We start from the raw sequence: 11,837 nt of genomic DNA on the forward strand, positions 1-11,837 counted from the left end.
GTCTGGAAGCTGGAAATTGTTCAGTTCACAGTCAAGGATTGTGTTTTGTACTCAGTGTCAAAACAGTTTAAAATGGTTCCCTGGCCATTTTTGTATAATTTTATTTTTATGCAGAATGTTTTACTTGCTGGAAGAGTCTGAAAATTTGGAGATGGCAGTATTTGTACTGTCGTGGAGCACTCTCACCTGAGGGCAGCCCAGGTCCCCCCAACTTTGACCCCCAAAGATGGGACGTGGCTCTGGATTTATTACCACTAGGGATCCATTGGGCTTCTTGTCCTGTCACTATTTGCCTGGGAGAAGAGACCGACCCCCACCAGGCTACAACCTCCTGTCAGGGAGTTGTAGAGAGCGAGAAGGTCTCCCCTGAGCCTCTTCTTCTCCAGGCTAAACAGCTGGAGAAGCTCCCTCAGCCTGTCCTCGTAGGATTTGTGCTCAAGACCCTCTACCAGCTCCTTGCTCTTCTCTGGACCTGCTCCAGCACCTCAATGGCTTTCTTCTTGTGAGGGGCCCAGAAGTGCACACAGGACTGGAGGTGCCTCAGCCATGCTGAGTACAGGGACAGAATCACTTCCCTGGTCCTGCTGGCCACACTATTCCTGATACAAGCCAGTGGATGTCACTGCCTGTCTTGCCCACCTGGGCGCACCTGGCTCATGTTCAGTTACTGTCAACCAGCACTTCCAGGTCTTTTCCCACTGGGCAGCTTCCCAGCCACTCTTCCCCCAGCCCGCTCCAGACCCTTCCCCAGCTTCGATGCCCTTCTCTGGACCTGCTCCAGCACCTCAGTGTCCTTCCCGAATTGAACCGGACACAGGGCTGGGAGTGTGGCCTCGCCAGTGCCGAGCACAGGGCACAGCAGTCCCGCTGCCCCCACTGCTGCTGCCCAAGCCCCGTCCCGGCCGCGCACCCCGCGGGCGGGCGGGCAGAGCCCGGCGGGGGCGGGAGGAGGGAGGCGGGGCGAGCCGGGAAGCGAAAGTGCCGGGAAGGGGAAGTTCGGGGAGCGGCACGGCCATGGCCAAGGCCCCGGCGGAGCCCGGCCCCGGCTCCAGCCCGATCTCCATCCCCGTCCCGCTGGACCTGCACGCCGTGCCCCTGGTAGCGCTCAACTACGGCGTCCGCCGCCGCCTCGGGCTCTACCTCAACCCGCGGGCGGCCGCGGCCGCCGACTGGACGGCGCTGGCGGAGGCGCTGGGATGCGGCTTCCTGGAGATCCGGCGGCTGGAGGGGCTGCCCGACCCCACGGCCGCGCTGCTGGAGGAGTGGCCGGGGCGCTGCCCCGGCGGTGCCACCGTGGGGCAGCTCCTGGACGTGCTGCGGCGCTTGGGTCGCGATGATGTGCTGATGGACCTGTCCGGCAGCGTGGGTGAGGAGCCCGGGACGGGAGAGCGCCGGGGAGGGGACGGGGAGAGCGGGGCAGACCGGGACGGCCCCGGGGATCCCGGCGCTGGTCCGGCAGTGGGACCGGTACTGCTTCCGTGATGCCTCGTAGGGAGGGGATGCTGCTCCTGCCCGTCTTTGCTGCTCCTGCCCGTCTTTGCTGCTCTGACCGGGGAGGTGATGTTAAGAAACAAATTTCACTCAATTCACGCAGTTTTTAAAGAAAAGCCCTTTCCAGGCTGTGGAGTGACATCCTCGGTGTTTTCACGAGGGCCGCGGGGATGCTCTGAGGGTTGGACCACCTCGGCTATGGAGACGGGGTGGGAGAGCTGGGGATATTCAGCCTGCAGGGAGACCTTAGAGCCCCTTCCAGTACGTAAAGAGGGCTTATAAAAAAGAGGAGAAGGAGAGAGGGACTTCTTGCATGGATGGATAGTGACAGGATAAGGGGGAATGGTTTTAAACTAAAACAGGAGAGATTTAGATTAGATATTAAGATATTAAGATATTAGATTAGATATTAGGAAGAAATTCTTCCCTGTGAGGGTGGTGAGGCCCTGGCACACGTTGCCCAGAGAAGCTGTGATGCCCCATCCCTGGAAGTGTTCAAGGCCACACTGGATGAGGCTCTGAGCAACCTGGGATTGTGGAAGGTGTCCCTGCCCACAGCAGAGGGCTTGGAATGAGATGATCTTTGAGGCCCCTTCCAACCCAAACCATTCTGGGATTCACAGGAGCCTCGTGTAGCTTCCAGGAGATAAGTGCAAAGTGACCTGAAGCCCCATCTTATCCCAAACCTTCAGTAATAAAGTTTCTGTGTGTCAAAGGATGCTTTGGGCCAGGTCAGCCAGGAGACAGCTTGCACTGACACCAGACAGTGTGAAAATTATAATGCCTGGATATAGTGTGATAGGAAGATATTTGCTGGGGGAGGTGAGGGATGTGTGGAACTGGATAATGTCGGGGGGAAAAAAGTTTCCATGCAAACTGAAAAAATTGGGGTGGGTCAGTGAGAAGTATAAGGCCCTTGTGCTGTTTTGGTAAGCTTTTCCTTATAGGCTCTTCATACTCTTTGCGATCAGAGAAATTTGGAGGGAAGCCATCTGTTATCAGAAGGGGAATTTTTTTGCCAAAGGACTTCCAAAGCCAGAGACTCCTGTGTTGTACAATAGCATTTACTGGGTTAACGATAAGGAAGTAATAAATCTCGCTTCCTGTTACTCACAGAGATAAAGGAAGATGTAGAAATCCATCACTGTAGAGAGCCTGATCAAGAAGTGGTGGAGGACTTCCCTTTGCTCCTGTGGTTCTTCCTACTTAAGAACATAGTCTAAAGACCAGGTTTTGGGAAAAACAAAAGCATCAGTGCTTTGTGATCCGCTGATCAGAGTTTCCTAACAAATTAGGGGAGGCTTCCAGGTGTGCAAGAGAGCTGGGGCTTCACAAAAATGTTGGGATCACTAAGGGTGGCTCTGGCCCTGAGCTCATGATTTGGCCCATGGAAGGAATTGTGGTGGATGGGCTTTGTCAGAGCCGGAATAGACTCCAGCAGAAGGAGTGGGAGGAACCTGGGGTGCAGGAAAGTCACAAGTTTTGCCCAGAGTTAGGTCACACTGATAAGAGGAGACAGATAAATTATTGGGAAAAAGACCCACTAACTTACCTCTAAATCGTCCAAAAATTAGATTATAAAAAATAGATTGTAGATTATACCTAAAAGATAAATTATTTTAGGGAAATATCTCTGTAAGCTTATTTTATTCTTATGGTCCCCCCTAGACATCTGGTTTTGTGCAGTGCTTGAGACAGGATGGTGCTTGAGGCAGATGGACCCTCAGTCTGAACAATTGGCCGTTCCTCTCTGCTGTTGTTTTTGGGTGAGGGCTGCAGTGAGGGCCTGTGATCTTGTGCTGGTGCTCAGAGCTCTTGCAGAAGTTGAAGGTATTTACTCATAAAAGGAAAGGAAATGGACAGTTTCGTGCGCTCTTGTGCATGGTATTTCCTGATGCCAGGGGCATCTTTGTGTGCACAGCTGGGACTCCTGCAGTGGGGTCCAGCTCAGGATCAGAAGACATCAGTGTTGATGTCCCAGCAGCTCTGCCCTAACTGTGATCTTCCTCAGCAGCTTATTTTGCTGTACAATCATCTTTAGGTGCCTAAAGCTCTTTGCTTCAATAGGTTTGTGCTCTTTCCTGCTGAAGCTCAATGATTTTTGTTTCTGCCTTGACCTGTTATAAAAATGCTGCTTTCCTGACTGACAGTTACTTGGTCTGTTTTCTCTGTCTTCTCATCATGCTACTCATTTTGCTCTTTAGGTTTCATGTTTTTATTCTTTTGTTCCAATACTTCAGGCTTTTCTTTGACTGTTTAAGGAACATAAAGCCTGGTTAGGTGCTGGGTGGAGTGGGACAGTTTATCTTGGAGGAGTTTCTTGCTACTTGGTTTTGTTGTGTAGCATCCCTTATCTTTACAGTCCCAAAGTCATCCCTGATCTTTGTTTACTCTCATTAATCTGTACAATCAGGTGCTGTTTCCAGCTGGGGAACTGATCCATCCCAAATCAGTGAATGCCTTTGGTCCCTACAGCCTCATGGGACCTCTTGGTAGCTGCAGTGCCATAGGGCCCCCAGTTTGCACTTAAAATAAACCTATGATTGCTGAACCCATTGGCAAATTCAGAGTGGCTTCAATCATGATTTCAAAGACACTGAGTTACCTGACAGGCCTCAGGTGGGGCCTGAATTTGAGTTTAGTGAGGGAAGACCTGAAATCTGAACCTTCTGGCTGGTAAGGAATGTGGCTGGTTCTTCCCCCTGCAGGACTGGGGAGGCAGGGGGGAGGAGAAAGGCAGATTGGGAATGCCTCAGCCTCAGGAAAAGCCTTGATCAGATCTGAGCCTTATTAGATTGGAGATAATCCAGTCACGAGATGCAAAGCTGAGACAGAAGCAGGGGATGGAGCCTCAGGATGGGCCTCCTGCAGACCTGCTCATGCTGATCAGGGATCCTCTACTCTGCTGTTGCACCATGAGCTCTGCAGCTGTGCCAGCCAAACCCTCTGAGTGATCAGAAGTTTCCTGATTAATACTTATTGAGGTTTTTGTTTTAATCTTAAGCAAAGGCAAAGGCTCTAGAGAGTTTTATCTTTTTCTTAATTCCTGGTTTCAAATCTCCTTTTACTTTCAGTTCTTCTGTAATTGCAGAATAGAAGAGGCTGCAGGGTTTCTTTTTGCTTCTCCAAAGATTTAACATTTAGATTTATCATTTATTTTTAAACCAAGTCTGTTCATAGTAGATCTGTGTCCGTCACTGTCCTGATTGGGAAGTTCACAGCAGGGACTGTGACAGGACTTTGCCCTTCAGTTACCCCAGAGTGGGGTACACACCCAATGTGCCTTGGATAAGAGGATCCCCTGTAGGTGTTGCACAACATAAAAGCTGTTTCAGGGGCTCCTTAAAATTTTAGTGTCCTCCTGTGTGTGGTGAGTGTAGATACTCCTTGTCACCTGCAGTTGTCGTGGCTGACAAAGGCCAAGGGTGTGAATCAGCTCCTGTGTCTGCAGAGAGTTGCTAAAGAGGTTGGAAAAGACCTCCAAGATGATTGAGTCCAACCATTAACCCAGCACTGCCAAGGCCACCTCTAAACCATGTCCCCAAGTGCCACATCTACACGTCTTTTAAATACCTCCAGGGATGGCGATTCCACCACTTCCCTGGGCAGCCTGTTCCAATGCCTGACCACCCTTTCAGTGAAGAATTTTTCCCTAATATCCAACCTAAACCTCCCCTGGCACAAATTGAGGCCATTTCCTCTTGTCTGTTATTTGAGAGAAGACATTTACACTGTGAAGACTTTTAATTGAGAATCCTCCCCAGCTATTTTGTGATTTTTACATTCTCCAAAATGCACAACAATGAGAGCAGGCAGCAGATTTGGGAGCTGCTCTGTGCCTGATGCCTGCTGTTAAAGGTGTACTGGGGTACACTAGAACCAAGGGTAATAGGAGGAGATTGGTTTAAAACAAGTAAAAGGAAGCATTTCTTTAGACAGCAAGAGTGACCTTCAGGAATTAATTGCTAGAGGAGGTAGTGGAGGCATCATCAAGAAGTTCAGAAAGGGATAAGAGGAATTCTACGTACCAAAAAAACGGAGAGGGGATTTCCCTCTAATATCCCTGATCCATGAAATGGCTATTCCTTTTTTAATGAACACCAGCAGTGTAAACCCACATCACAGGAGCCTCTTGCCTTGGTTATGTGTTTTTGCAGAGGAGGACTGTAGGAAGTACTTGCAGAGGAAGCAGGAGCAGGCCAACCAGCCTCTTCAAGTGCCAGCAGTAGACAGCAGCGTGCCAAAGACCTCGGAACTGATGGGCATCACCATCAGGGACGATCCGTACGGTAAGTGCCCATGGTTCCATTGCTGGAAGGCCTCATGCCTCGTGTGGGGATGGCCTTCAGCTGTTGCAGATCCCCTTGAGAAGTGCAGAAAACCTGTTTGCTTTCATTCCACCCATGATTTTTAATAACCCAGACCGGAATCCTTTGCCTGGTAGTCGCGGGGCATTTTCATTTTTCCTTTTTCCTAGAGCAGAGAGGAAAAGCAACCGTGGGGAATGCCATACCCAGGAACAGGCTGGCACAGAGCCACTGGACATGTATAGAGAGGAGACTTCCCAGGAACATGTCCCTTAGCCCAGCCTGGCGCAGAGCAGCTGCTGAAAGCTCAGGGGGTTGGAGTCCGGGGGGAGGAACGTCAGAGCTGATTTCTCTCCTCTGCCTTTGGCAGGTGGAACCACCTTGACTGAAAAGGAAGCGGGTTTAAAGTAGGGCTGGGTGTGAAGTGGGCAGAGAGAGGAAATCCAGTTCTGTGTGTGTGTCTCTGTGTGTGTGTGTGTTGCTGGTCTGTGTGTGCAGCTCTGCCTGGGCAGCCACGTGCATGTGCCACCACGTGCAGCCCTGCGTGTGCAGCCATGTGTGTGCACACGTGTGTGTGCTGGCCAGCCTGGCCCCCTTCGGGGTGGGGACATCATTAACCCTCCCCAAATGTCCACAGACCAATGTGCTGGTGTTTGTACATGGCAGCTTTGGCTGATGTGACCCCCAGGTTAGCGCCGTGCCCCTCCAGCAGCACCCTCAGTTTGACTGACCTGGCAGACATTCCCCTTCTGCTTCACTGGATGCATCTTGGGCTGGATCTGCCTGCCGGGTTGATACTTTCCTCAGCAGCTTTTAGAGTCTCTGACCTATTTTTCACTGTGGTAGGCTTTAACTGGGATAAAAAATTGAAAATATCTGTAGTGACATTGATATGGGAAAAAAAGTAACACGGCGGGAAGATATCCAGCAGTATTAAGGTGCTTAATTATGAGAGACATTGCCCTTAGAATGCAGCAGTTTAATATTTAGATAACTGCTAAATAAACAAGAGCTGCCAGCCATTAGTGTAATTGGAAAACAGGCCAATTTACTTAGGATACGACTTCAGGTACCCAGGTCTTACATCTTAGCCATAAAAGTGGCAGGTTCCAGATTTCAAGGTTGACCCTGTAGCTCCATGGACAGTGTATGGCAGGACATTGCTGGATGAAGGGCCTGCAGGAAGGTTTTGGTTGGAAAGTTTGAATCTCTGTGAGCTGAACTAGAGAACGAGGACCTGGAGCCACGAGGATATTTTAGATGTCTGACCCCCAGTGAAATCCCAGAGCGCTGGGGCTCTGAGTTGCATCCTCTGGGGTACTCTGCTCCCTCCAGCTTTTCACAGACTCCCTCCCATTTGTCTCCCTGTGGCTGGATGTTATTACCTCCACAGATTTTGCCTGTCTGCATCTCAGCTGCCCTTCCCTGAGCGCTGCCAGCCAGTGTGGGTGTATGTGAACAGCCTGGCTGGTGGAAGCAGTCGGGGCACAGACGTGTTTTACCTCCTGCCAGCCCTGTTAGGGACAGGAGTCTGGGCTGAAGGGCAGCTGGTGTAATAAAATGTTAAATTACCTTCACAAGTTTGGCCAGAGCTTGTCTGTCAGAGCTGCTGATTCTGAGTCAAAGTCTGTGGGAGCTTGTGAAAGCTCACTAGAGGAGTGAACTCCATTTCTAGCAGGAGATGACAGCTACATTTTTAATGGTTTCAGGGAGCGGAACAGAGATATTTGATGCCTTCATCTGCTACTGTCAGAAAGACCTGCAGTTTGTCCAGGAGATGATCAGGGAGCTGGAGCAAACAGAGTTCAAACTGAAGCTCTGTGTATTTGATCGGGATGTCTTGCCAGGAAGCTGTGTGTGGTCCATCAGTGGAGAACTTATAGAGAGGAGGTAAGTGAGCCGTGGCTGTTGGGGCCAGCTGGGTGTAATGGAACATCACAGTCAGTTTACCCTGATGTCTGCGGTGTGGTGCCAGTGAAACAGCAAAAATCCACAAGAATGTCTTTGTGGGGTTTGTTTTATGCTCTTGGCTCAAGACTCGAGCATTCCCCAACATGTTGATACACTGTGTAGAGGGAGGTGCTGCTCTAGTGATGCTGCTTATGTTTGATCACTTTTCTTGGTCTTATTTGTTATATATAGACAGAGGGTCACATGAAGGTTGCACAGACAATCTGGACTTTGCTGTTTCCTCATTTTTTGGTATATGACTGTTACCTGTAATCAGGTTTTTGTGTGTAACGTCGCTATCTGTCTGTCAGTCGTTCCTGCTCTAATTCCTGCTCTAATTCCTGCTGGAACACAGCTGCCAGGGCCTTCTCCAGCAGAGCAATTCAGAGCAGTACGTGCTTCTATCCATGAGAACGAGAACCATCTCCTTTGACATTTTTATCTTTTTTTCCCCTGACTCTTCATCTCCAGGTGTCGGAGGATGGTGGTTGTCATTTCAGATGATTACCTGGAAAGCGATGAATGTGATTTCCAGACCAAATTTGCTCTTAGTCTTTCCCCAGGTAAGGTCTCACAAATGCTCCCATTTACAATTGCACGTTATTATTTTCAGTGCAGGGACATCTGAAGCATCTGAGGTCAGTGGGCTCTGTACCATTGGAACTGACTGGCTTCATACTTTGGTTGTGCAGGCAGGGACCTGGGCTCAATCCCTTGCCCTGCTGTTGACCTTCCACGTGACTGTGAGCGAGGAGCTGCCTGTGCTGCAGTGCTCCAGCTGTCAGTGGGATAATGCTGCCTGCCCCGGAGATGTCAGAGCTGCATGTCAGGCCTGTGAAGGGCTTTGAGATCCATACAGGGAAATTCGCTACTGAAGAGAAAAGTGTTACAGTAAATTTAGGGTGTGAGTAAATGCTGGAAATAGGGTGTCACGTAATGGACATGCAGATTTCAAGGCCAGACTGGATGGGGCTCTGAGCAACCTGGTCTAGTGGAAGGTGTCCCTGCCCATGGCAGGGGGTGTGGAACTAGATGATCTTTAAGCTCTCTTCCAACCCAAACCATTCCATGATTCTATGATTTTTGTAAAGATCTTTGAGTGTTGTGGATAGGTTAAATAAAATATGGAACGAGTGTTCAATTTAGGTTGGAAAATTTTTTATATATTTTGTTCTGAATTGAAAACCCACCAATTTACTTCTGTCAGGTTTGTTCTGATTGCCCTTCTCTAACCACTAGTTATTCTACACTTGTTTATGTTGCTGGGGAGTAAGTGCAGCCCAGCCTAATAGTATGGAGGATATCTAATATCAGGAGGAGTGTCTGCACCTCAAGTCTCTTTTCTAGATAAGGCATCCGACATGGTATTATAAATGACATGCCAGGGGTTAGACTGGAAGCCAGTGGCAGAACTGGGAATTAGCTGCATCTTCCTTGACACAACAATTTCATATGATGGCAGTAATCCACTGAACAGCCCCAGCACGTTGCATCAGCCCCCAGTCGCTAAGATTTGTAGCAAAGTCCTTTTAGTTCTTCCCCAGTTTCTTGTGGGCATCACACCTTCCATTAGAAGAGAAGTTCCATCTGAATGGAATGACTCTGCCAGTGAAAATGTGTGTAAATACAGGCCTGGAGAACTCACAGATTCACCTGTTTGTGTGGGGTGTTACTACTGCACAGAAGGGTTTGGTGGCAGGTTCTGGGAGCTCCATGGGTTACTCCAGCATCTGCTGCAGTTAAGAAATCTTGGTTATTTGCCTTATCCAGGTCTCAGTGACATCTGAGCAGCACAGTGCAGGTGATGGCAGGAGTCCCTGTGGAGAACTACAAGGGGAGGAGTTCCTCTGCACAAGGTCTGCTCCTTTTAAGCAGCAGCAGGTGCAGGGAGAGGTTCTCATCTCATGGTGCCTCCAAACCAGCAGCTCATGTTAGCAGGGGGATTCCTCGCAGCCCCTTGGCTGGGGAACATCTGCAACCTGAGCAAATCAGGATTTGAAACTTGCTCTGCAGGGTGAGAGCTGGTTGCAGTATAACGAGAGCATAATCAGGAACAAACCTGGATCTGGTGATGTGTGTGCCACGGTGGGGAGGAAATGGATTTGGGTCCAGCTGTGGCTCTGTGTAACCTCTGCCTGTGTGACCTGTCTTCCAGGTGCTCGTAGCAAACGGCTGATCCCAGTCAAGTACAAATCCATGAAGAACGAGTTTCCAAGTATCTTGCGGTTCATCACGATCTGTGATTACACCAACCCTTGCACCAAAAAATGGTTCTGGACGAGACTGGCAAAATCCCTCATGTTGCCATAACGCAAAGTCCCAAGAGCTGGGTGCTCTTGTGACCTGCCCTGGATGTGCCTTTGGACTGGGGGGGATGTCGTTCACACAGGGTCTTCCACCACTTCAGAACCTGGATACTTGCAATCCGTGCTTGGGAACAAAGAACTTTCTCTAGCACTTATTCATAATTCTGAGGGGAAATAGAGCAACTGTGTGGGTGTTCTGGGTTAAGTCAGTGAGCAGCAGCATCCAGCATTTGTGCAGTCAGCACTTTCACTGAAAATACTGGCAATACACATTTAAAGACCGAGTGTCTGATACAGGAAGGCTCTGTTGTCAGCTTGAGCAAGGCCTCAGTGCCTCAAACTGCAGGCTTTGTCAAACAAGCATTTCCTATTGTTTTAAAAGCTACAGTAACATGTGGGGCTGGTGGGATTGTACCATATTGGTCGTGTCTGTCTCTGTTCAGGTCACATTTAATTCTGTGATCTTATACCAACATTTAATATTCCTAGATATTATTAAATGTTTACAATAGAGCCTTCAGTCTTAAAATACATATTTTCAGTGACAGTCCTTACTACACAAAGCAGGGGCTGCAGCTGCTCATTGACTTGACCAGGAACCAAGCTCTGCACCTCAGTGGGTCCAGATCTTAAATTCTTTCACCTTTAAAAGCCTTCCAAAACCCAGCAGCTTTTGGGATGCCTCAAAGGCACAGGGATAAATATTGAATAGCCTATTAAATTGAAAATTGGGCTGTTTAAAATATAAAGGCAAATGTTACATTAACAGAAAGAGCCTATTTTAATTAACTGCCACAATAATTACTGTATTTCTGTGACTAAGGCTTGGAGCAATGTTGAGACTGTTCTTCTTGTTAGACTTGGCCTTGAATCCTGCACCATGACTAGTAGATCTCATCAGTGCTCCAGGGTGGGGGTCAGGAGTTCTGCCCAAAGGAGTGTTTTAAAGCCACAGTATATTAAACAGATTTACAGTAAATATTTACTTTTTAAATTGGGGAAGAGAGGAATTTTGCTTATGTATCTGCAGTTGCTTGAACTCTGCCCCTTTGTTCATTACTTCAGCCACTGACTCATGTTGATTTTACAGCTTAATGTTTTACTAGTTTACATTTTTAAGGTTACATCTGAATGTAATTTTTAGGGTTTTTTTAATTTTAGATTTGTTTTAAAGCATTACCGGGGCTGAGGCACAGACAGAAACATGCCCCTGCTTCTCCCCCACCCACCCTGTCAGTGAGTGATCCTTTACCCAGGGATGCTGCTGCTGGTTCCTCCTGGCTGACAGCAGCAGCCCTTGACCTGAGCACGGGGAAGCTCCTTCACGCACATCACGTTGGCATCGGGAGCCATTTTTAGATAAACCCACGAGCTGGATGTTTTTTCCTGCAAAAATAACTGCTGCCGTCGTGCCAAGGTGACATTTGCACCTTTCTGTCTTGCTAGAACAAGTGAGAAGTCTGTGGGCACTGGAGGAGGAAAGTTAAGCTGATGAGGGGGTTCTAAATAGTTTGTCTTCATGTCCTGTTGCCCTCGGGCCTCTCCTGCAGAAGTGGAGACAGCTGCTTGCCTCGGGCTTTCTGCATAATCGTTAAATGTTAATTGTAGGAGAGTTTCAGGAGGCTGCTTGATCCCCGGGCGCTCCGGGGCTCGGTGAATTCTCATACTCTGGTGTGCCTATAAACATCAATTATGGGTCATTACTCGCAGGACCAAACCAGATCCCGCTTGCCTGGAGAGCTGGAAGGGCTCTGGTGGCTGGTTTGGGGAGGAGCTGAGGCAG

At 49.0% G+C, this 11,837-nt stretch overlaps 1 protein-coding gene across 1 annotated transcript; it reads left to right on the top strand.

The window, feature by feature from the left end:
- The first annotated feature begins 995 nt into the window (after positions 1-995).
- Positions 996-10,820, top strand: MYD88 (MYD88, innate immune signal transduction adaptor). The gene is made up of 5 exons (XM_027695549.1): positions 996-1,366; positions 5,649-5,780; positions 7,508-7,688; positions 8,220-8,311; positions 9,904-10,820. The coding sequence occupies exons 1-5, from the start codon at positions 1,015-1,017 to the stop codon at positions 10,056-10,058; spliced, it is 912 nt and encodes a 303-aa protein (XP_027551350.1). The 5' UTR covers positions 996-1,014; the 3' UTR covers positions 10,059-10,820.
- Positions 10,821-11,837: the final 1,017 nt, after the last annotated feature.

This window comes from Neopelma chrysocephalum, unplaced genomic scaffold, assembly GCF_003984885.1.
Source record: "Neopelma chrysocephalum unplaced genomic scaffold, ASM398488v2 Primary Assembly neopelma1_101, whole genome shotgun sequence".
Taxonomy (NCBI): Eukaryota; Metazoa; Chordata; class Aves; order Passeriformes; family Pipridae; genus Neopelma; species Neopelma chrysocephalum.